This window comes from Lynx rufus, unplaced genomic scaffold, assembly GCF_022079265.1.
Source record: "Lynx rufus isolate CCGP_SWC_20201006 ecotype Redwood Valley unplaced genomic scaffold, mLynRuf1.p SCAF_7, whole genome shotgun sequence".
NCBI classification, from domain to species: domain Eukaryota; kingdom Metazoa; phylum Chordata; class Mammalia; order Carnivora; family Felidae; genus Lynx; species Lynx rufus.
The window spans coordinates 65,472,263-65,495,894 of NW_025814889.1; the positions used below are offsets into that span (position 1 = coordinate 65,472,263).

Sequence of the window (23,632 nt, forward strand, 5' to 3'; positions counted from 1 at the left end):
TAGTTGTTCCGGTACCATTCTTTTCCCCTTTAAGATTCATTTAAGGCTTTTTTGTAAGGATATGGGATGTACAGAGTTGCGTTTTCTAGAGGTGGACCTAATAGCAGTGGGTAGTAGAGAATGGTTTGGTGAGAATCTGAAAGTTTTTAAACCAATTAGCAAGATTTGCAGAATTCAAATAACAGGTTTCATGGCCTGAACTAAAATAGTGGCAATGGAAAAATAATTTAGAAATGAGATAAGAATAGCAAGACTCTAGGACATGAGCCTATGTATCATGCTCCCTCTCTTACCTTCTTTGCCCTTTTTTGCAAGGTCAGGGTCAATTTGGTATCTACTCCCTCCTTTTTAGCAACTTGATCTGCGCATACACCCAGCTTATGGTTCTTAGAAATATTTGTCCCGGGGCGCCTGGGTGGCGCAGTCGGTTAAGCGTCCGACTTCAGCCAGGTCACGATCTCGCGGTCCCGGAGTTCGAGCCCCGCGTCAGGCTCTGGGCTGATGGCTCGGAGCCTGGAGCCTGTTTCCGATTCTGTGTCTCCCTCTCTCTCTGCCCCTCCCCTGTTCATGCTCTGTCTCTCTCTGTCCCAAAAATAAATAAACGTTGAAAAAAAAATTAAAAAAAAAAAAAGAAAAAAAAAAAAAAAAAAGAAATATTTGTCCCATCCATAGGTATTAGGCATTAATGATAGGAATGGTACTGGTGACAAAAACTAGTACCCACTGTTTGCATAGTGGTTTACATATTATAAAAATGACACATACATTAACTAATTGGTAGATCGGACAGACACAACTTATCTCAGTTTATAGATGAGTAAAGTAAAAGTCAGTGAAGTTTATACATCTTTCATCTTGATGATTTATCTACAGAGGCAAAAAACCAGTAAGTACTCTTTTGTTTCATAGCGTGTTTAGTGTTGTGTTCTGCTGAAAAAGCATCAGGTAATAAATTGTGCATGAAGTTTGAGGGCCAAAGACCTAGATTTGTGGCCCAGTCCCACCACCTACTATGTGAACTTGAGCTTTCATTTAACTTCTCTCAATCAGTCACCATCTCTGTAAAATGGGAGTGATAAAACCCACACGCCTTGTGGTAATGATCAAGAAACAGCATAAGTGAAAAAAAAAAAAAAAGAAAGAAAAGAAACAGTGTATGTTAAACATTTTTTAATTTGCATAAATATTAGTTTTTATATTTCATGACACATAGAGAATAAAAGCCCAGACTTTGGAATGATTTAACCATGTGTTCATAGCTGTAGCTCTACCATTCAATGTATGTATGTCTACATAATTGATGTGAATCTCAATTTCTCCATTCAAAAATGGTCACAGTAATACTTCATAGGGATTTTGTGTAGATTAGGGCTAAGATAGAGCACACTGCTTGGTGCATCATACATGAGCTGTATGTTTTAGGCAATATGCCCAAATTTAAAACAAGACAAAACCAAAAAACTCTCTCTTAATCCTTGACCCTCGCTTTCAATTACAGTTTCTGGTTGAAGTAACTCTATAGCTTTTAGCACTGCTTCTCCATTGTTGTTCACTGAGTTGGTTAGATTTTTGCACTCCTAGAGGCACCACTTCCATAGACTACAGTATGATCAATGCCCTCAGGAGCTGTGCAATTGGGTGGCTTGTTTGTGTTTTGTGTTCTCGGTATGATTTTTATGTATTAGTTCCTTTACTTTCTGGTTTGATTTTCTGCCGCTCACTCAGGCATAGCTTCCCATTTAGGATAAAATTTTCTGTCATATTTGTCCTGAAATTTAAAAAAAAATTGCTCACGAAAGTGCATACAAGCTAACAATTAGATTCACTAAGTGCATTCACAGTGGGAACTGATTTTGTTCACATAATTTATACTCCTATTTGGAACTTTTGGTGATTTTTCCATTTGGAGGAAAAGTGGGTTAAAAAACCAGAAACTGTCAGGTGTCCTATTTGTGGTTACTGTTCAGATTTTTGGCTTTATTCTCTGTAGATATCGATGGGTATATAGTCCTGTTGTATATGTTATGAGAGTGGATAGAATCAAAACTGTTCAAATCTAGCACATAAATGAATTTTTAATTGCTTATTAATGAATTGAATGCTTTTAAATTCTTTCAGATACACAGGTGGTGACAGCCCAAATTGTCAAATAACGACTCATGCTTTTCAGAGAGGATAGCTTTTGATTGCACGTTGCTTTATGTTTCTCACATATATTTTTTAATGTATATTATTTTTAATCATATATATTATATAAATTGCTTTTCTGATTATAACCTAATTATTATACCTTGTGGTTAGCAGAATGGAGGTATGTTTAAGATGTGATCAAATGAAAAATTTGTCTGCATTTAAAAAAATGGGATAATAGGGGCATCTGGGTGGCTCAGTCAGTTAAGTGTCCAACTTCGGCTCGGGTCATGATGTCATGGTTCATGAGTTTGAGCCTCGCATTGGGTGAGCTCCAGCCCCTCTTCTGGCTCCACGCTGACAGTGCAGAGCCTGCGTGGGATTCTCTCTCCCTCTCTCTCTTCCTCTTGCTCACTCATACCCTCTCTCTCTCTCACAAATAAATAAAATTAAAATTTTTAAAAATGGGATAACAATATCTGAAAATCAATAAGGAAGAGTATGGGGAAAATCTTAATGAAATCCAGATTTTCAAATAATACCTACGAGAAGTGGTCAATACCACTAGAAAAAAAAGAAATAAGAAAACATTGAAGAGATATCATTTTTGTCATGTTCAAATTGGCAAAGATTAAAAAAAATTGGCGAAGATTCTAATAACACCACAAGTACTGACTAGAGTACTTAGAAACTATCATATATTGTTAGTGGAAATTAAATTTTAAATCAATGTGAATAGAAATCTAAATATTTGTTGGGGAGATATTTGGAAATACTAACAAAGAAAAAGCCATTTGTTGTTCTTTTCAGAAGCAACTTAGATTTCATTTGGGCTCCACCACACTTTTGGGTGTAGAAACTTAAGCAAGGCCAGACAGGTCACATCACTAACTCTTTATCCTACATTCTATCCAGAGGCATAGATTGATTTACTTGCTGCTTCTTATGAGCTGGTTCTTTTTTTGAACAATGATTCTAGTATAGAACATCCAGTTTATCACTGATCATGATTTCCTTTTGAGTCAAGTGCTCTGTTGACCACCTAAAACTAGATGCAACACCTATGTTGTTCCTTATGAAAATATTTTTGAAAATCTGAGGAAAAACAAAATGAACAAATGAACAAAATAATGGGTATACTCCAGCAGCTAGATCACTTTCTATTTATGGGGATTTTTTTTTTTTTTTGCATATGAAACAAACGTAGCTAATATGTGTTAGTATTTACCTCTTTAACACTCAGGTCATGATTATTTCCTTACTCCTCAATGGAAATAATCTAGGACCGTACATTAATAGTTTTGTGAAAGAAAAATTTGTGTGCATTGAGATTTTTAAGGTATATTCAGTTGCTTGAGTTAGTGAATTATTGATAAATAAATTACACTGCTTTCTTTGGAGTGCCAAAAATAATGACTGCTAAAGAAAATTTTATCAAAGGAAAGGTCTCAAAATGAAATCTGAAAAAGGTATTTTCTTCGAGGACAAACAAAAATAATTTATAATCACTTTATTTATTTTTCAAAATACATAGGAAACAGTAAAATTATATTTCAAGTGCTTTTCCATTTTCTTTTACAAAAGTAATCATAAACTGTACACTTCATAACAGCTTGAGGTTTCATTGTTACATAATTCATCTGAACCTGACAAATATTCACACATTCTAAAGAAGACATTGTAAAAATACTGAAATGTGTAACATCTTTTAAAGGTGGTTGCAAAACATTTGTTCTAAGTAATACAATTATATGCAGTCAAGTTTCACAATTGGCTGGTTACCATGTACAAAAACCCGAAACACGAATTTCAAAAGATTTTAAAATTTCTGTTCTATAATGCAGAAGTCAAAGATATTGATTTGAACAATGGCTACGTATTACATCACAAACCTCAGTTAAAAAGTCACCTTATGAACAATGACTGAAGGATACCAAAAAAAGATCAAATATGATGGATCTAAATTATTCAATATCATGTGTGCATTGAAAAAAAATTAAGTTTTCTGGCAGTTGAGAATAATTGGCAAATATCTTGGACTATTCATTAGTGGAATCATCACATTTAAAATGTGAGTTGGTTCTTTTCTATTTTGACCTCTCAATTCTTCATTCTGAAAGACAGTCTCACTCACTGTGTTCCATAACTTACCCATATTTTGCAGATGAACCCCATTACTTCTCTCAGGTGGAAGGGTCAGTAAAAAGTTGATGCAAATGACATGAACTGTGTTGGACTTTTTGTTTATAAAAAAACTATAAATGCAAATGTGTTGTATATTAAAGTTGGTTTATCTGCTTCTTTCTTATATAGGGATAGAATTAATGAAGCTATTCCTAATGGAGATTACTGTGTCTTTTAAATGGGCAGCTTAAGGGGTGGGTGGGCAGGGTGGGTTAAATGGGCGACGGGCCTTAAGGATGGTACTTTTCGGGATGAGCATTGGGTGTTAGGTAAGAGATGAATCGCTGAGTTTTACTCCTTTTTTTAAATACCTTTTTTTTAATGTTTATTTATTTTTGGGAGAGAGAGAGGGGGAGGGAGGGGTAGAGAGAGAGGGAGACACAAAATCCAAAGCAGGTTTCAGGCTCCGAGCTGTCAGCAGAGAGCCTGACGCAGGGCTTGAACTCACGGACCAGACTGCGAGATCATGACCTGAGCCAAAGTTGGATGCTTAACCCACTGAACCACCCAGGTGCCCCACTGGGTTCTACTCCTGAAGCTAAGACTACACTGTATGTTAACTAACTTGAATATAAATCTAAAAAAATAAGTGGAAGGCTTAAAATGTCTTTTTAAGGAAAAGAATAAACCCACAAAATGATCTATATAGATACAAATAGAATAAATCATTCAATTTTTATAAAGAACGATTTTTTAGCTAGCCTTAGTGATTATAGTGTTCTGTTGTTTTTGGTTCACAAATTTTATTCTATAGCAAAATCATAGCCAAACTCTGTATTGATGTTTGGACTGGGAAAATAAAAAAAAAATTAAAAAAAAAATTTTTTTTCAACGTTTATTTATTTTTGGGACAGAGAGAGACAGAGCATGAACGGGGGAGGGGCAGAGAGAGAGGGAGACACAGAATCGGAAACAGGCTCCAGGCTCTGAGCCATCAGCCCAGAGCCCGACGCGGGGCTCGAACTCACGGACCGCGAGATCGTGACCTGGCTGAAGTCGGACGCTCAACCGACTGCGCCACCCAGGCGCCCCGTAAAAACTTTTTGAAATATATAACAAAAACAAAAATCTGTATTAACCTTCCAACATTGAGACTGACTTCTGTAAGAATTTTTCATTCATTTTTATAATATGCCTCATTATCCATTAAATGGTTTTTGAGGGAACAAAAATATGAAATTGAATAATTGAAATCCACCACCCTGTACAGTAATAGGGATTCTGTGCACAGTTGATGTAAATCACAACAAAATTGCTAAAGAAAATGACACATTTTTTTACGCTTTCATAAGATCAGGCATAGTTTGTTCTTCGGAGAGAGTTCTTATACCCAGGTGAGCTTAGAAGAAATTATTGTCAGTTGGAGATGAAAACAATTCCACATTAAGTGCCATCTGTATCTCTAGATCTATCAATGGTTAGTCATTTCCAGTATTTCAATATAGATAAAAATAGAATTACTCTAATCAATTCCTCCTTGTAGGAGTGTATTTAAATCATCTCAGGCATAAAGAAGCCTATCTTTTCTCTTAAACACCTACTTATTTTTTCGAACACCATTTCTGGTATTCAAAATGTTTGCATGCAATAACTTAAGCCTCATTGCAGTCCTTAATTTAGTTCTTTCTTTTTGAAGTTTCTATACCATGGTATTGTCATGCCATCAAATCATGCCACCTTCATGATGAGCAGGGTGAAAATGAAAAAACACCTTTTTACTCTGATGAGAAAACACTTGGGCTGAATATTACTTTACTGCCACTGTTCAAATACACATCTTTTTGGTTAACTGTTAATGGTGGATGACAAGTATTAATGCATCTTTTATTAAATTATTATTCACTGTAACTAACATAAAATTGAGTTAATAGGAAAAGTATTTTAATGAAATAGAAAATTCTTACGTTAAAGAGCATCACTAAGTAATACATTGGAAACAGAATTTACTTTAATCAGCTCTGTTTCCTATGTAAAGTATAAACTCACTATTTTCTTTTGAAGAATGGGTCTTAGTAGGTTCAGATGAATCATATCCTGAGCCATGTCACTGAGGAACTATTAAAATTCTGTGTCATGAATTTTTTTTGGACAGTATTAGAAGATTTGTATTCCACCAAAAGTTAAAAGTACAAAGAAGATTTTGATTTTGCATTCAAAATCTTTATTTCCATGTGCTTTAACATCTGTGTTTAACTACCATTTAGTTACATAGATTTTAACTTAAAACTTTTTTTTAGCATTTATTTATTTTTGAGAGACAGAGGAGTGGGAGAAGGGCAGAAAGAGAGGGAGACAAAGAATCCAAAGCAGGCACCAGGCTCTGAGCTGTCAGCACAGAGCCCGACACAGGGCTTGAACCCACAAACCACGAGATCATGACCTGAGCTGAAGTCAGATGCTTAACTGACTGAGCCACCCAGGTGCCCCATGTAGATTTTAACTTTAAATTACTTTACTTTGCATACTTCTGCATCATCTCTTATTGGCAGCAATAAATTCTTAGCCTAAAATCTATGAAAGTTTAGATCAACTGAAGTACATCAGAATAACCAGAGCTGCTGCAAGAACAAGTTGTGACTCAAACAGATCTCCACATTGTCTTTAGATTTAGTGGAGGCTGAATGACTTTCTGAAATCCTTATCAAGTCTATTTTGTTTTTTGTCTTAATTATCAGGTAGTCAAGTTACCTGGTAATAATCACAATTAAGGTGGCAAAAATGAAATGCCATTCCATGAAACTATATGTACTGCACTTAGATGACATCAAGTACTCCTTAAAGAGGTAAAGAAATGACTATGTGTTCAAAGTTAAGATTTTGTATCCCTTTGTTTGCAATAGCCTTCAGCTCTTTGGATAACCCATTCTGAAATAAGTTATATTTTGTTTTATGGACAGCAGAAGTTGAGAAGGGAGTGAAAGTTTAGCTTTTTTCATTTTTAAAGGAATTCATCATTAAGGTAAAGTCTTACGAGATTGTTCTTTATTGAGTCTGCAAAATCTTAAAATAAAAATTATAGGAGAATAAACAAGGTGGAAATGACAAGTATCATAACCAAATAGGTTCATATATATTTGCTTTTATCTAAAACCTGAGTCAGTTTTGATCAATTGTGATCTCCCTGCAGTAACTAGAACACACGCACATTCGCCAAAACTGCATGAGAAAGTGGATGCTTGGCTCTGCGTTCCATCTCTAGTTCCCTGACATAGTCGTAATGATAGTTTTTACTGAACTGTGAATGCATTCATATCATGAGTTTTTACATGTAAAACAAAGTATCAGAAACAGGGCTAGCCTTACAAAGAAGATTAAAATTGTCAAGAAAAATATTAAGAAACTAGTGTAAAAAGCATTGTCTGTTCAGATTTTGGTGAGAAGACTGTAGACTCCACAAACATTAATGTTCTTTCATATTCAATTTCCTCATTCCCCTGATTATTTAGAGAATCAGGTAAAATACACAAGTAAATAAAATAAATTAAATTAAATTGAAAACCAAAAAGAAAATCAGTGTTACAAAATGAATCAACACTTGCTCCCTTTTCCTAGACTTATGTTGGACAAGTCCCTGAATAAGTCCCTGAAATTAGGTGTTCATTATATACCCAAATTGCAACTTCATAATGGGTCAGTGTTGTCATTAAAATGTTAATTTTAAATACTGAAATTCAAAACATTCCATCTTCAATTACAAGCAGAAGGAGGATCAGTTTGAATCGGTGTGTGGCTGTGTAGAATGAGGGTGTGTTGTGTTGAAAGTGGTAGGATTATGTTTTTGCAACAAGAAGTATTATTTTAAATGATCACGCTTTATGAATAGGAGGGTAAATGTCCCTCATGCGTTGCGTGAAAGATGAGCTGTGGTAAGGTTTCTTTTCATCTGTCTCACAGGATTAACAAATACTTGGCATGATGGGTTTATTCTAATCCCTAGGAAACAGTTTTTAAAAACTACCCTAAAAACAGATTTTATCTATAATCCCCATAGTAAAGTCTCCTGTTTGGCTGGTTGTTTGTGTTGTTTTCATCACAAGCATTGGCTTTTTCTCCATAGGAGGCAAAGAAAAGCAGGAGCTCCTAAGAATGCATAAAAAGTCCTTTAAAATATGTTTTCAGATGAAAATAATTATTATAGGAGATATAAGGAAATACAGTCGCTAATTAGTTATAGGCTGCAGCTATATCTACTAATAAAAAATCTGTCAGCAAAAATGTTATTTTATTGAGTATCACTTGTCTTCCCATTTGACAATTTTTATTTCCTAGTGAAACAAAGATTTCCAAAATTGAATGATCATCTTCAGTCATTCTGTGTAGAGCAAATGGTTCTTCTAAACTTCATAAGGTAGACAATTATTTTCAAACAAGAAACTTCAAACTTCAAACAAGTTCCTTCTGTTATTTTTTATCAGCTAATATTAGCTAGAAATAATTTCTTTTGTTAGGAAGATACAGGCATTTTTGAAAAGTTTTAGGGAATTGTGTTTGCCTTTAAAATGTTAATGTGTAAAATATTTACATCTTAATTAACAGTAATGCCATCAGATGAGAGATGCCATGATCAAAATTTCACAGCTTAAATTTTTTTTAACATGTAGAAATAAGGGATTCTACTAAAATCAAAATTTTATAACTACTGATAAAATTTTCTCATTCTGATAATGTGTTTTTACATTCTAAATACAGATTTTTCTTGCCTTTTTTGTTCTTTTAACCTCCTATCTTGAGATAGCTTTGAAATATGCACTATCCATTGCATATATCTCAAAAATATGGTTGAGGTCATTCAATATGGATACCTTCAGATAGGGTCCAGAAATGAGACAATAAAAAGTTGACCTGATTTAAAAGAAAGTTCTGTCATGTAAAAACATTTGCATAGTTTTTACAACTCCTGGCCTGATCCTTGATCCTTATGAAGGCAAATACCTTTCATGAAAGGACTATGGGTCTGGGCCTTTAGAATTATTTTTATTTCTATTAAATGTGGAAGTTATGTTATTTATGGTATGTGATAGAATTTTCTGAAAAATAAGTCATCCATTCTTTAGGAAAATACCCAGTTCTAGTGATTAGTTTCTGATTGGGTTTAAAAGTCACCATTACTATGTACAATCTAATTGACAATAAGCACAGACATTTTATTGTACCTTTGGTGTAGTATGTTCTATCAGAAATACAGGATCTATGTAATACCTTTATGTCATAAAATATACAGGTCACAGTACTTGAGAACTTTACAAACACTTAAAAAATAAACGACTTCTCATTCTATTGACTTAGGAATACTAACGCTACATTTGAGATAAAGATTATTAGAATTTTGAAAATATCAGTTAAACAGTTCAACAGATGTTTGAACCACTGTAACATTAAGACAGTATAAAATGGTAGCCCAAATGGCTCAACCTCCATTTTTCAGCTACTAAATATTACTCCTTAAGTTTAATTCAAAATTGTTCTTTAAATTACAGCTTTACGTGTATGCTTCAAAGAATGAGCTTGAGAGACAAAGTTTTGAGTTTAGCAGAGCCAAACCTCACTAAGGACCTAATTTTCTGAGAATGAAAGAATATATGATCAGATAAGTAACATTAATTTGATTGTTTAAGGATTTAATGCTGTTTAAGTTCAAAATTTCCATTAAAGTCTATATGGAACCATCTGTGCGACTAGAGATGAACATTGTAACAAAATCAAAACCATACATAAGTGACATGTGCTACTTTATACAATAGCAGCATAAACTATATTTAATTTTAGATAAGTATGGATTCTTTTAAAAGAATGTATTTCTTATGCAAAGAATTGCAACTTATTAAAACACCTTTGTGCTAATAGGTGTATGAAATGAAGAATAAAATGCCTTATGAAAGTAAGGACTATTTGTATTCAAGTAAAATATATCAAGATGTCCAAAGTTAAAGAAGGGACAAAAAAAAAAAAAGCAAATGAAAAATTGTACATCAAGTTTGTTCATTATCAGGATATATTTTAAATGAGGAAATCAAACCTTCCACTCTTTTTCTGATCTGATGAGCACATGGTCCTGGGTCCTTATTAAAATGGTCTTTATTCTGGAGGCATTATGGTGTGGAAGGTGGTTTGGGAGATGGACAGGATCCTTGACTATCAAAACTGGTTGCCCGGCCAGGTAACTGAAAGACAATTATTTCATAATGCATGATCTAATGCAAAAAAATAACAAAGTGGGTAGTTGTTGCTGTCTCTTAAAAAAATGTATATTTATTTTTTGAGTGAGAGAGAGCATGAGCAGGGAGGGGCCAGAGAGAGAGGGAGACACAGAATCCCAAACAGGCTCTGCACTGTCAGCACAGAACCTGATGCAAGGCTCAAACCCACGAACTGTGAGATCATGACCTGAGCTGAAACCAAGAATCAGATGCTCAACCAACTGAGCCACCAGGGTGCCCCTGTTGTTACCTTTTAATAGTGAATATTCACCCATGATATGCAGTCTCTGAGGAGAAGATATACATAAATACCCCCACCCTCCAGAACTCACCTTCTCAGGCAGCACGATGGGGCACAGACATCTCACGGAGATGTAGACACAGCATGGTACAAAATGGCATGCAGACCAACACTGTACACACAATTATTCATGACTAGAGATTCATTTCACATTCTATGAATGTTCTCACTGCAAAATAATTAATGGTTTGTGATAGTGGAGGACAGTTGCTAGGTAAGCGCAAGAAGGCTCAAGGCACAAGAGACCGCATTGCACTTGTTCTAAGGCAGGAGGTGATTTTTATCAGGGTCATTAACGAAACAACAGGACTGACTTTGGCAAATGGGAGCCATGGGGGTTGAAGAATAATTTCTCATGGTTCTTAAATATTACATGTATTTAAAAAGTTCAATTACAACAGGATAAACTTTTGATTATTTAGGTAGAAGTAGCCAGATTTTCTAAATGATACTTTAGTCTCTGTCCCACCAACTTACCCTGTTTTCGAGTAATTGTTCCTTTATTATTTTAATCCCTCCTCTGGCAACAAAAGACATAGTTATACACTCACCACTTTCCCAAAATGCAAAATCCAGCCAGTTCTTAGGTCTCTAGTCCATATGTTCTGTTTGACCAATGAATGTAGGTGCAGGAGTTGGAAAAAAGGAGCTACTTGCTGGAGAAAGTATATTTACATAGTCTTTAGTCCCATTTGTCCTCTGATACTCAGCTGCTATAAAAATATCAGGGATCTTCTTCTGATGCCCAGATTGTAGCTTGTTCTTCCTGTATGTCCTACAATGACTGAAAAGTGTTCACATGTCCTGAGACACAAACAGATGCCTATTCCATAGCTCCCCTTCACCAGATAAATATAGAGCTGCTTATTAAACACTTACAAGTAATTATAATATGCCTTGGGTCACACAAACCCTATCCTGTTATTAGTGAAAAGTTTTTGCTCATATTATCTCTTTTCTCCTTGCATAATTCTTGTGAAGTCTGGAGGGGCATGCATTTCTATTTTCATTAAATATGCAGGAATGCGGCTGTAGATAGAATAAGTGATTTGTTCAGGATTAGACAGCCAGAGAAGCAAGGATTAGAACCCACATCACTTTCCAGTGTGGTTCTCTGCCCAGCAAACTCTACTTTCATGTCTAGATTCTTAGAATTAATATTCGCTTTTCAAATTTTAAGTAAAAACAAGATGAGAAGCAGGAAAATGGATAGTGATCGAATAATAAAAAGTATAGTATACTTTAGACAGTACACACTGTTGACATGAAACACAACTTTCCCAAGACTTGCTGAATTAGAGAATGCACATGTCTGTACTTTGAGGGAAAGTGCTGCATGAATGTGCATTTGTGTTTGTATATGTGTATCTTTTATGATTTATATGAAATGAAATGAGGTAAAGATTAAAAGCATTAATATATATAAGCACATATCTGTGATAACAGTTCACCTCTGTTGCCTGAACATGCACTGTTCATATAGGGTTCATCAGATTTTCCCTATAATATCCTGAGTAACAGCCAAGGTCACAGTTTTGTGACTAAGATGAAAGGAACCTGGACCCTCTGACATTTAGTTAATTGCACTGTGCTGCCTTTCTCATTCAACCCAGGGCTTAGTGCCAGATAAGAAGCAGAATCTTACTGGTGAACATAGGGCAGAGTATTTTTCATTTACTATGTGGCTATCATAACTATTTTTATCGAATTGCATAAATTCCATCATCTACCACACAACGTTTTGTCAACCTGCATTATCTCTCAGGTCACATAAAAGACTTACTTTGTGACTCTTCAAGAGGCTCCAGAAATCATCTTTGAGAAAGAAAGTCATTTCATCTAGCAACATTCAGTGTATCAAGTACTGACAAGTAACTTAAAGCCTAAAAATCCTGATAGAAACTGGTATTGATACTTATGGTTAATATAACTATTAATGTTAGTTGTAATCAGAGCTAACATTATGCCAGACTGCTAAGCACTTACTATTTGGCATTTTATTTAGTTTTACTCTTTGACTTTACTACTATTACAGAGTAACAGCAGAAATGTAGAGAGGTTACAGTAACATGTCCAAAGTTCTCTAATAGACAGTCACAAAGCAGAGCCAGGCTTCGAACTCAGGCATGCTGATGTCTCAACATTCTAAATATTTGTGAGCACTTTCACTTCCTGACCAAAGTATTGGGAGATATACCTGTCCCTTTACACAGATGAGTCGTATTAGAAGATAGTACTTCTATTTAAGGATTCTTGGGATGTTTAGGTGAGGTGGCTGTTTTCACAAAAAAGAAGCAGCAAAATTCGGTTTCCAGTTAGTAATAAATTTACTTCATTGCTCTATCACTCATTGATAGAAGTTTCCAGGCTACGTAAAGATAATGACAGTCTTGCAATTTCATGAGCTTACTGTCCAAAGGAATATCAAACACAGAAAGTTTTTTGGTTTCTAAAATACAACAAGGCACACAGAACTCTGAATACTGGATGATAGAATATGTAGGACAGAAGTAAGAGCAATCTCTGTTTAAAAAAATAGATGAATATATAAAATTTCAGACAAATGTTGGCAGATAAATAATATTTAAGCAAAAGAGATTAAGAGAGATAGAGAGAGAGAGAGAGAGAGAGTGAGTAGATGTCAGGGAATCACAGCATACCTCCAGCAAGGGGTGCCAATGTGTTATTGGTTTTCGGTGATAGGCCAGCATTTCATTCCAGTGGTCTCGCCCAAGACCCTCAGCGTCCAGTCCTGTTCTACACACTCCTATGACCTCATTGTGTCCTACCCTACGATTCGGAGGATATTACACTTTCATTCCAACATTCAAAGATAAATGGAGTTTCATACATCTTAGCAGAATTTCAAGCATATGATTTAAACATTGGATTTTGTGATGGGCTCTAAATGATTCTGCAGATCAAACTACTTTCGGTCAAATTAAAAATCTTAAGTAAACAAAATTTACTACACAAGATCAGCATTCAAATATGAATTTGTAAAAGGAGCACACATAAACCATTTTAGTTCTCTGTAACTTGAGCACATGTCACAATAAACTAGAATGAGAAACACTGCTCCTTACCTGTACTGTTGAATTTGGAAGCAATACTATCAACTTTAAGTGACATAAATCAGCTCTCATTTTTTCTTCACAAGGCTTAATGTTTTACAATGATGCTTAGATTTCTTATCAAAAGGTCAGTACCCACTTTCTTGTATAAATGACCATATTTAATTGACTCTAAGTGATATGTCAGCATATGTTACTGCTTATACTACAATTAAACAGGGCAGGGCTACTACAGCATTTGATTTATTATTGCATGGCACCAGAGCACACTGCACAACATTCCTATTTCCTATTCCTGTCCTGTTTTCACAGCAACAAATCAAAATAACAATGATAGTTAATAAGTCTGAGAGCTTATTATGTGCCAGACACTGTTGTAAGTAATTTAAATGTACTAACTCACTTAATTCTCACACCATGACCATGAGTATCATTATCATCATCTCATTTTACAGATAAAGAAAGTAAACACCCAGAGAAGTTAAGGGACCCACCCCTACTCACTTAGTAAGAGGCAGAGGCAGGGTATGAATCAAGATAGTTGACTCAAGTGTGCATGTGCTAAGTTGCGTAAGAATGAAATGTTATTTATTTATTATTTATTTATTTATTTATTTACGCGCTCACTTATTTGAGGGGGTGGGCAGAGAGGATGGGACAGAGAGGATCCCAACCAGGTTCTGCACTGTCAGCACAGACCCCGATGCAGGGCTCAAACCCACTAACTGTGAGATCATGACCTGAGCCAAAATCAAGAGTCAGATGCTTAACCGACTGAGCCACCCAGGTGCTCCTAGAATGGAATGTAATTTAAGGGCATTTCTATAGGGTTATTTTGACAGACATCTCTAAGGAGACTTTTGAGATAATTTTAAGATCTTTTCATTACTTTCTTCCTGTCATTGATGTAGATATGAATGCTTAGTATTGTGATTCTTCCATATAAAATTTCGCAAACAAGCGTATTTTTAGGAATAATTTTTCAAATCTTTCTGTTTTATATATTCTTAGCATCCATTTCCCTAAAACTGTCTGCATGACAAACACTCACTTGTATCTACCTGCAGTCACTGCTGTGCTAAATCAATAGGAGTAATTTTTTGGTAAAACAGAACAAGGGCTTCTGATGAAAACATTGCAACATTTTTAGAGTTTGAAATTTTAACCAATTCAAGATTTCTCTCTCTATAAATAGTAAAATTTTTTCCCATAAGCTGTGATATAAACTAATTGCAAATAGATGGTATAAAACATTTTATTTTTTTAGTGCTTCATTTCCTCTGAGCCAGAGGATAGCATATCAATTTCTCTAGGTTACAGGGTTCTGGTTACTACTATTTTCATCATACCATAAAATGGAGCACTCTTTTTGAATATATTAGAACAAAATAAATGTAGTAAGACACTGTCTGTGTGCTGATAATTTTGTAGGTTAAACATACAGTATTCTTTTCTAAAAGGGGTGTGTGTGTGTGTGTGTGTGTGTGTGTGTGTGTGTGTGTGAAGCTGTGAAGCATGGGTGGGATGGGGTACATAGAGCTAGGTAACATTTCAGACCAGGCAAGAATGGGAGAATAAAGTAGGAGCTAAAGCAGGAAGAAACTTCAGATGTGCACTTGGGAGTTTGCCATTGATTTTGTGAAAGAAGTGACTCAAAGTGTGTGAGCTGGAAGAATTATCCACAAAGCATGTTTTAAGATTGACGTGAAGGTATCAAGGCTGTCTTCCTATGGCCGTTATTCACCTTCCACTCTTAATACTCACTGTTAATGGTCCTATAATATGCTAATGTCTTTCAAATGGGAAAAGTGAATCCCAAAGAGATTACATAATTTGCCCTTTCACACAGCCAGTTGATGATAGAGCCTGGTTAAGAATTACTATATTCATATTCCAGCCCCGTTGGGAAAACAAACTTGACTGGTTGTAATTTCTGTTGTTACTGTAAAAGGACATCACAATAGTGCTTTGTGTAATGGGTTCCATACTACTTCTGCACCACCCTTACACCAGCCCCAGGTGTCCTGTCTTTCAACTTAAGAATGACTTCTTTTGGAAAAGAAAAAAGAAATATTATAACATGGGAAAAATAAATTTTGAATGAATAAATTTTCCCTCTTCCAGTTTAAATTAAAACTGTTGTTGTAGCAGTAAATAACCAGAAAAACTGTATTTGCTCTACATATGACCACACAGGGCTGTTCTTCAGTGAGAGAAATACACATACCTATCATAATCCATGACTGCAATGGAGAGGCTGACCTGGTCCACATTCTCTGGAGGGATATCGAAAATAATAGCCTCATTGTACACAGGGTTTAGAGTGTTTTTCTTCGTCGTTGTTTTCCTCTTTTTTAATCTCCGACCTTCACACATCAGAGACACTTTGACATAAGGATCTAGGAGTAGTGAGGTAATTTCATTAAAATGAAAGTAATAGTACAAGACATAAATCAAACTGTAGGTAACTATAACTAAATAAGGAAAGTAGTATATTAAGCCTTGTAGTATTATGTTTTAAATTCGAATGACTTATTTTGGGCAATAGACTAAGACTTCTTACTTAAAAATTTTTTTTTTATGTTTTATTTATTTCTGAGACAGAGACAGAGCATAAGCAGGGGAGGGGCAGAGAGAGAGGGAGACACAGAATCCAGAGCAGGCTCCAGGCTCTGAGCTGTCAGCATAGAGCCCGATGCGGGGCTCGAACTCACAGACCGCGAGATCAAGACCTGAGCTGAAGTCGGACGCTCAACCGACTGAGCCACCCAGGCGCCCCATGACTTCTTACTTTAAATGTAAGAATTTATCCTGAAAGAATCAGAAAAGAATTAATTTCATTTTTAATACAACAGAGAAAACCTACTAGTTTATCAAGAGCCAGTCTAGAACTATAATGTGTCTTTTAGTCACAGCTATTTGAGGACATATTTTGTTAAAAGTGATTTCTAGGGAATATAATCCTAACAAGTAAGAATAATTGCATTAAAGTTAATTTCCTTCAAATGATTTAGGATAAGAGTAAAATTTGTGAAGAGCAATATTGTATCATATATGTGTGTATATATATATATATATGTATATATATGATACAGTACGTAGAAATTAGAAAGCAAAAACTACATTAGTTAGAATTTCCTCAATTGTTGGAAAGGTACTAAAATTAGAAGTTTAATTTTACAGTCAGCATGTTGGTGCTTGATTAAGGAGCTCCGATTGAAGAAGAGGTCACTACAAATATATTAAATAGATTGTATTTATATTTATTTACATTGTATTTGGTATTATACAATAGTATACAATAAAAAAAGGCGATACTTGGTTTAAAGATGTTCTTAAGGAAACCTATTGATATGACATTGCCTATATGATGCCGACTTGGAAGAGAAAAATTTAGTTGGAGTACATTTTTATAGGCCAAACGGGTCAAATAAATGTTAACAAGTTCTGCCCCCACTGACTCATCTCCAGACTTACTTCTGCCACCTTAAGTAGAAAAACTGGTCCAGTATTATAGAAAATTATGCAGAATCATATGAAAGTTTCTGTAAAAGCCTTACTTTTGTACCTTTTTATGAGAAGCAGGTGTGGTTTTGGGAGGGGGTGTTGGCATTGGGGTGAGAACGCTATCTGGTGAAAATCCGTGACTGCTCTACATTCATTCTTGTTTTTTCTCCTTTCCACCTATGGAGTAATACATCTCATTTCCTTAGAATAAGCCAAAATCATGGCAGTATAAAGTTATTTGAGCAAATGAACACCTTTTAAGCGCTAGAAAAATGTATCTGTATATTTCATAAGCATTTCCATCAAGGGGCAAAATATATTTTCTGACTAGAAATAGAGTATGCAAAGGAAAACAAAGTATAAAATGGTAATGTTCAGTGACTGCTTCCCATTTATTTTTCAGTTTTTTAATAGGAAGTATGTTCTAAGGAAGAAACTCACTTCTCTGATACTCTTTGGTCTATGAGCCCCCAGGCCTAGGCCTCTCATTAACAATGGGAACAAGGCATGATTTATCCTCCACCACCCCCATCATGTCTCTGACCACATTTCTCTACTAGTGACAAGGATAATTTACTGGCTCCTTAGTTGATTCACAAGCCTCCTGTGAGAATTAATGAGGTGGTGTTCTCCGAGCATGCACTCCTCTGATGAAAAGCTTCATATAAACAAAAAGTACTCTTGTAGCTAATTATAACTTTGATGCTGTCTGCTTGCCTCAAAATTTGATCTCTTTTGATACATGGTGGAAAGAGTAGAATAAACAATAATTTGCAGAGTTCTTCAACATTTACTGTCCCAAGACTTTTTCACCAAAATAAATGTAAAATTTACTTACTTTATTTCTACCTTTATATATCAATTATGTGTTGCAAATTAAAAAAGATGAAAACATAATTCACAAAATAGTTTAAAAGTGAAGATGATAGAGAAAAATTTACAATTGGAAGTCTCCCTCCCATCTGTTCCCATACCTCTCTCTCCTCCGTTTAGTTTTTGTGTATCACTTTGTTATTTCTTTTGCAAATATTAACAACATAAATATATATTGTAATGTTCCCCATTCTTACACAGAAAGGAGCATGATTTTTGTATTTATTTTTGCACCTCACTTTTTATTTTTATTATTATTATTATTATTATTATTCACTTAGTATATCCTGGAGCTCTATCCCTTAAGCTTTTTGCAAATTTAGTTTATTTTTTTTGTTCTGTAGAACCATAAAGTTATAGATTCGTTTCCTTAGGTCATCCTTTCCTGTATCTCCACTACCATTTTTTATTTGTTTAATTCAACACATGCTTACTGACCTCCCTCTTCTGTCCTTACCATTTTTCCCTTCATAGACCTGTGCCAGAGTTCACATATTTAGTTAACATATAACCCTCCAGACTGTTGTGATTTAAACAAAGGGATAGGGGTGCTTGGGTGGGTCAGTCGGTTGAGCGTCTGGCTTCGGCTCAGGTCATGATCTCACGGTTTGTGAGTTCGAGCCCTGCGTTGGGCTCTGTGCTGACAGCTCAGAGCCTGGAGCCTGTTTCAGATTCTGTGTCTCCGTCTCTCTCTGCTCCTCCCCCACTCGTGCTCTGTCTCTCTCTCTCTCTCAAAAATAAAAAAACTTAAAAAAATATATAAATAAACAAAGGGATAAAAGAGAATGGTGTGGCTTTACCTCTTTATCAAAATTAGCATAAGAGAAATTTCCTCCAAGAACATCCTTAAGAAACTTCAAGAAGCATTTCTTTACTTTATTATTTCTTTCAGTCCCTACTGTTGCCCCAATTCTTATTTAGAAAGGTGGTAAGAATAAATGCACATGATGGTGTTGGAAACAAGTTATTTCTCTATAGATCAGGTAAGGGAGATAAATTAAGTCTAAATGTGTTTTCATACTTGTAGGCTAATGCAAGCTTGAAGTCCAAGAATCTTTTATAAGCCAACTGACTGGTTAGAAGTGGGGCAGTGATTGGTAAATTATGAATTTTTGAGAAAGAACTAGATCAGCAGAGAAAGAAAAAATAAAAATCCAAGTTCATAGTCAATCTATTTGATAACATCTTTTAAAAATTGTGAAATGATAATGTAAATAAAACAGGTGATTTGGAGTACTTTGTCCAAATGAACTATAGACAAATGAACTCAACAATTCAACAGCCATATAGTTCTGTATATATGAAATATTTTATTTGGAATTTGAGAATGTACCCTTGACCCATCAGGCCAATTGTGTACATACCTGATGACCCAGTGATATCCATAGCCTTCAGATTTCTGCACTTGATGACTGTCAATGTCATACGTCCAGCAGTTGGCAAATAACAAAGGGAGAACATGATTTCACCCAGATCTATACTTTCCTAGAAAGGCAATAGGTAATGTTAGTAATTTCAAGCACCAGATAGTGAAAACCAAATATAATTGAAGATGTTGAGTAAAAAATCACTTTAATAGAATATCTAAATGTCATTCTAAATTGTTTTTATTAAGGATACATATGACATTGCCAGAAGCTGTTCTAAACAGAGTAAAAAAAGGGAGTATAGTCCAGTCGCTCCTTTGACATCTCCACTTGTGTTTTTAACAGGAATCTCAAACTTATTATAGTCAAAACCAGACTGCTGATTCCATTCATTGCCATTCACTTTCTGAAACCAATTCCTCTGTCAGTCTTCCCCAAATCAGCACATGATGTCATAATTCAACCAGAGGCTGGAGCCAAAAGCCCAGCAGTCACTTTTCTTCCTTCTTTCCCTTCCTTACACATCCAATCCATGTCTTGTCTACAAAGTCTACAAAGTCTATCCAAATTAGTGACTTTCTTTTTAGCTCTAGGAGTATCAGGCAAATATCAGGATTACTTTATCATTCTCTAAAATTGATCAATCTCAGAAGGAGCCAAAGTGATCACTTATGAAATGCAAATCAAATTATTTTGCTCTCCTGATTAAAACCATCTAAGGGTTCACAACTATACTGGAAACTTCAAACTCCTGGTATATAAGTGGGGTAACTATAAATCTTGGTATATCTGGGAAATTCTGGGTTTGTACCTACTTTCCTGGTGTAATTATTAAGAATATCCCTTTCGGGGAGCCTGGGTGGCTCAGTCGGTTATGCGTCCGACTTCAGCTCAGGTTGTGATCTCACAGTCTGTGAGTTCGAGCCCAGCGTTGGGCTCTGTGCTGACAGCTCAGAGCCTGGAGCCTGCTTCAGATTCTGTGTCTCCCTCTCTCTGCCCATCCTCTGCTCATGCTCTGTCTCTCTCTGTCTCAAAAATAAATAAAAACATTAAAAAATAAAAAAAAGAACATCCCCTTTAATTATTTTTTCCCTTTTTTAATTTCAGAGAGAGCACGCATACGCACATGAAATGGGGGAGGGGCAGAGAGAAGGAGAGACAGAATCACAAGCAGGCTCTGTGCCACCAGAGCAGAGCCTGACACGGGGCTTGAACTCCCAAACTGTGAGATCATGACCTGAGCTGAGATCAAGAGTCCGCTTACCTGAGTGAGCCACCCAGGAGCCCCTTTCATCCCTTTCAATTACTAAATATGTCTTTGGTTTGGACAATGCATTACAAGGTGACACATATAAGGCCTTGGGTGATAGGGATCCTATCTTTCTAATTTTATTTCTTGACTCTCTTCTCAGCTTACTCTGATGCAGACTCAAAAGCCTTTTTTCTTTTCTGTTATTCAAACAAATGAAGTTTGTTCCTGCTTTTGCCAATTGCATTTTCTTTTTCTCTCTTATGTCTTTTTTGTGGATGACTCCTTCTCACCATGCAGGACTCGGCTCAAATAGCATCTCCTTCCATCTTCTTATCCTATGCTCAACTATTCACAGACCCTTTACACTTTTTCACAGCACTTATCATCAGAAATTATCTTTTAAATTCATTTTTTGTTTCTCTGATTCCCATATTTAAGGTTAGGACAGCAGAGTTCTTGTCTGTCTTATTGCTACTTCCTTCTGAAGTACATGGTAAATAGCTGGCTCTCAGTGCATTTTTTGGAAGGAATGAAAAGATTATTAGTTAATATGGACAAAAATTGATCTGCTTTGTATCAAATGTGAATTTGAACTGTGTCCAGTACCCTGATATAGATATATTTCCTCTCCATGGCTGCGTAGATGGTGGACAAATGAAAATGAGTGTGAACAATGCACATTTAAGATGCTTCCAAAAGAGCTGTTTACAGGATTTGATCAAATCATTCCTGGTGAGACAATATATGGTAGATTTAATTTGGTGGGAAATAAGTTGCTTATGTACCCAGGCCCATAGAAACAGGTTCCAAAAAATTCTTCATGACAAACTATTCACATTTGCTGGACTTATTCTTCCAGCTTAGGTTCTGACTTCTATAATTCTGATTTCTTTATCCAGGCTCTAGAAGTAGTGGAGCTTGGTAACTAAGAGCATAAACTTTACAGCCAGTTAACCTTGTGTTTCACTCCTGTTTTCTACTTCCTAGCTGTAAGATCCAGGAAATTTAATTCAACTTTGAATCTCTGAAGCTTCATTTTTAAATTGGGAAAAAATACCCACTCAACAGTGGTGTTAATCATTAAATGAGATAATGTAAATAGAGTCCAGAGCATCCAACATAGTGTCTGGCATATGATAAAAGACGCTGTTTTGTTCATGGTTGTATTGCTATCACATGGAGCAATGCCTTACACATATGAGAAGCTCAGTAAGTACTAGATTACTGAAGGAAAGCAGCTATTATTTTTTAAGAACATTGGTAAAAAATATGTGTTTTAAAACAAAGATATATCCAACTGGGTCTCCTCTGGGCTGTTGAATTGCTACAGACCCCAAATAGTGAGTAAGATCCAATAGGAGAGGCCTGATGAAAAACAGGAAGAATATAATCTCTTACAAAGGATTCATTCTTTTCACCACCAAGCAGTTAATAAATATTATTTGCTGGGTGCACTGGTAGGTGCTGTAGATGCCAAGTAGATGTGGCATGATTCTGTCCTTGGAGATGTCAGTTGAGAAGGAAAACAGTAGGCTCTGAAAGGCTGAGAAATTAAGTCTGATCCTATTTTATCTGATTATTTTCTTCCTGTTTCTCTGTCTCTTTTTCTAAGTATTTCTTTTTCTTTCTTTCTTTCTTTCTTTCTTTCTTTCTTTCTTTCTTTCTTTCTTTCTTTCTCTCTCTCTCTCTTTCTCTCTATCTCTTTCTTTCTTTCTCCCTTTCTCTCTCTCCCTTCCCTTCCCTTCCCTTCCCTTCCCTTCCCTTCCCTTCCCTTCCCCTCCCCCCCCAACCCCTCCCCTCCCCTCCCCTCCCCTCCCCTCCCCTCCCCTTCCCTTCCCTTCCCTTAGTAGGCTTCATGCCCAGCATGTAGCCCAATGTGGGTCTTGAACTCACAACCCTGAGATCAAGACCTGAGTGAGCTGAGATCAAGAGTCAGGAGCTTAATTGACTGAGCCACCAAGGTGCACCGCCTCCCCCCCCCCCCCCCCCCCCGCCCGCCTGAGTTGGTAGAGTTTTCTCCAAAGTTTTCTACCTGGCAGCCATCCCCCTTTCTTTCACTGTGTATTTCTCCTTCCAGGAATTATCAGTTGGGGATGGTGATGGAGAAGCTGGAAGGTAACAGGAGACATGGTCTCATAGATGAAATGCTTAGAGTCCAATAGGGAATGTACCACAAACAGTCAAAGGTACACAAACAGAGAAATCAAAGGGATTAATGAAACACTTTCATGTGTGGTGATTGATATGGTTTTCCTTTTACACATTAAACAATCTGTGGAAGTAATTTGTCTACTTTTCTAGATATATCACATGCTTACTGGTTGGAACAAAGAAAGTTTTGCCATATTTGGTCCCATCTCTCAAACGTCCTTTCTATGGATCCAGCTGCAACATAATTTTGACTATCTGTTATTAACGGGTATTGGTAAACATAGAGGTTAAACTGAGGAGTTGACCAAAGTACTAGCCTAAATCAACTGAAAGCAAAGAGCATGATTAAAGAACATCTCCAGGCAGCTCTGTATGACAAGCTAGCAGGCTTTTTGCCTACTGTAGTAGTAATAAATCTCCTGAAGCATTTAAACTCCATGAGGTCAGGGGTTTTAAGGAAACTGGAATGGACTGGGTGGTAATGCTTAATGTATAATATGCATGCATAACAAGTGCACAAAAGTTAGTCTTCATTAGACTAGATTTTTCCTTCAGGAAGTATGAATGTAAAAGAACTGAAACTGCTCACATACTGT

At 35.9% G+C, this 23,632-nt stretch overlaps 1 protein-coding gene across 1 annotated transcript in view; it reads right to left on the reverse strand.

The window, feature by feature from the left end:
• Positions 1-10,403: 10,403 nt before the first annotated feature.
• Positions 10,404-23,632, reverse strand: part of SYT10 (synaptotagmin 10) — a 64,788-nt gene continuing 51,559 nt past the window's right edge. The window contains exons 4-7 of the mRNA XM_047067145.1: positions 19,631-19,751; positions 16,114-16,285; positions 13,473-13,602; positions 10,404-10,475 (exon numbers count right to left, since the gene is read on the reverse strand). Coding sequence (XP_046923101.1) covers positions 10,404-10,475; positions 13,473-13,602; positions 16,114-16,285; positions 19,631-19,751 — 495 coding nt within the window. The remainder of the gene's footprint in view (positions 10,476-13,472; positions 13,603-16,113; positions 16,286-19,630; positions 19,752-23,632) is intronic.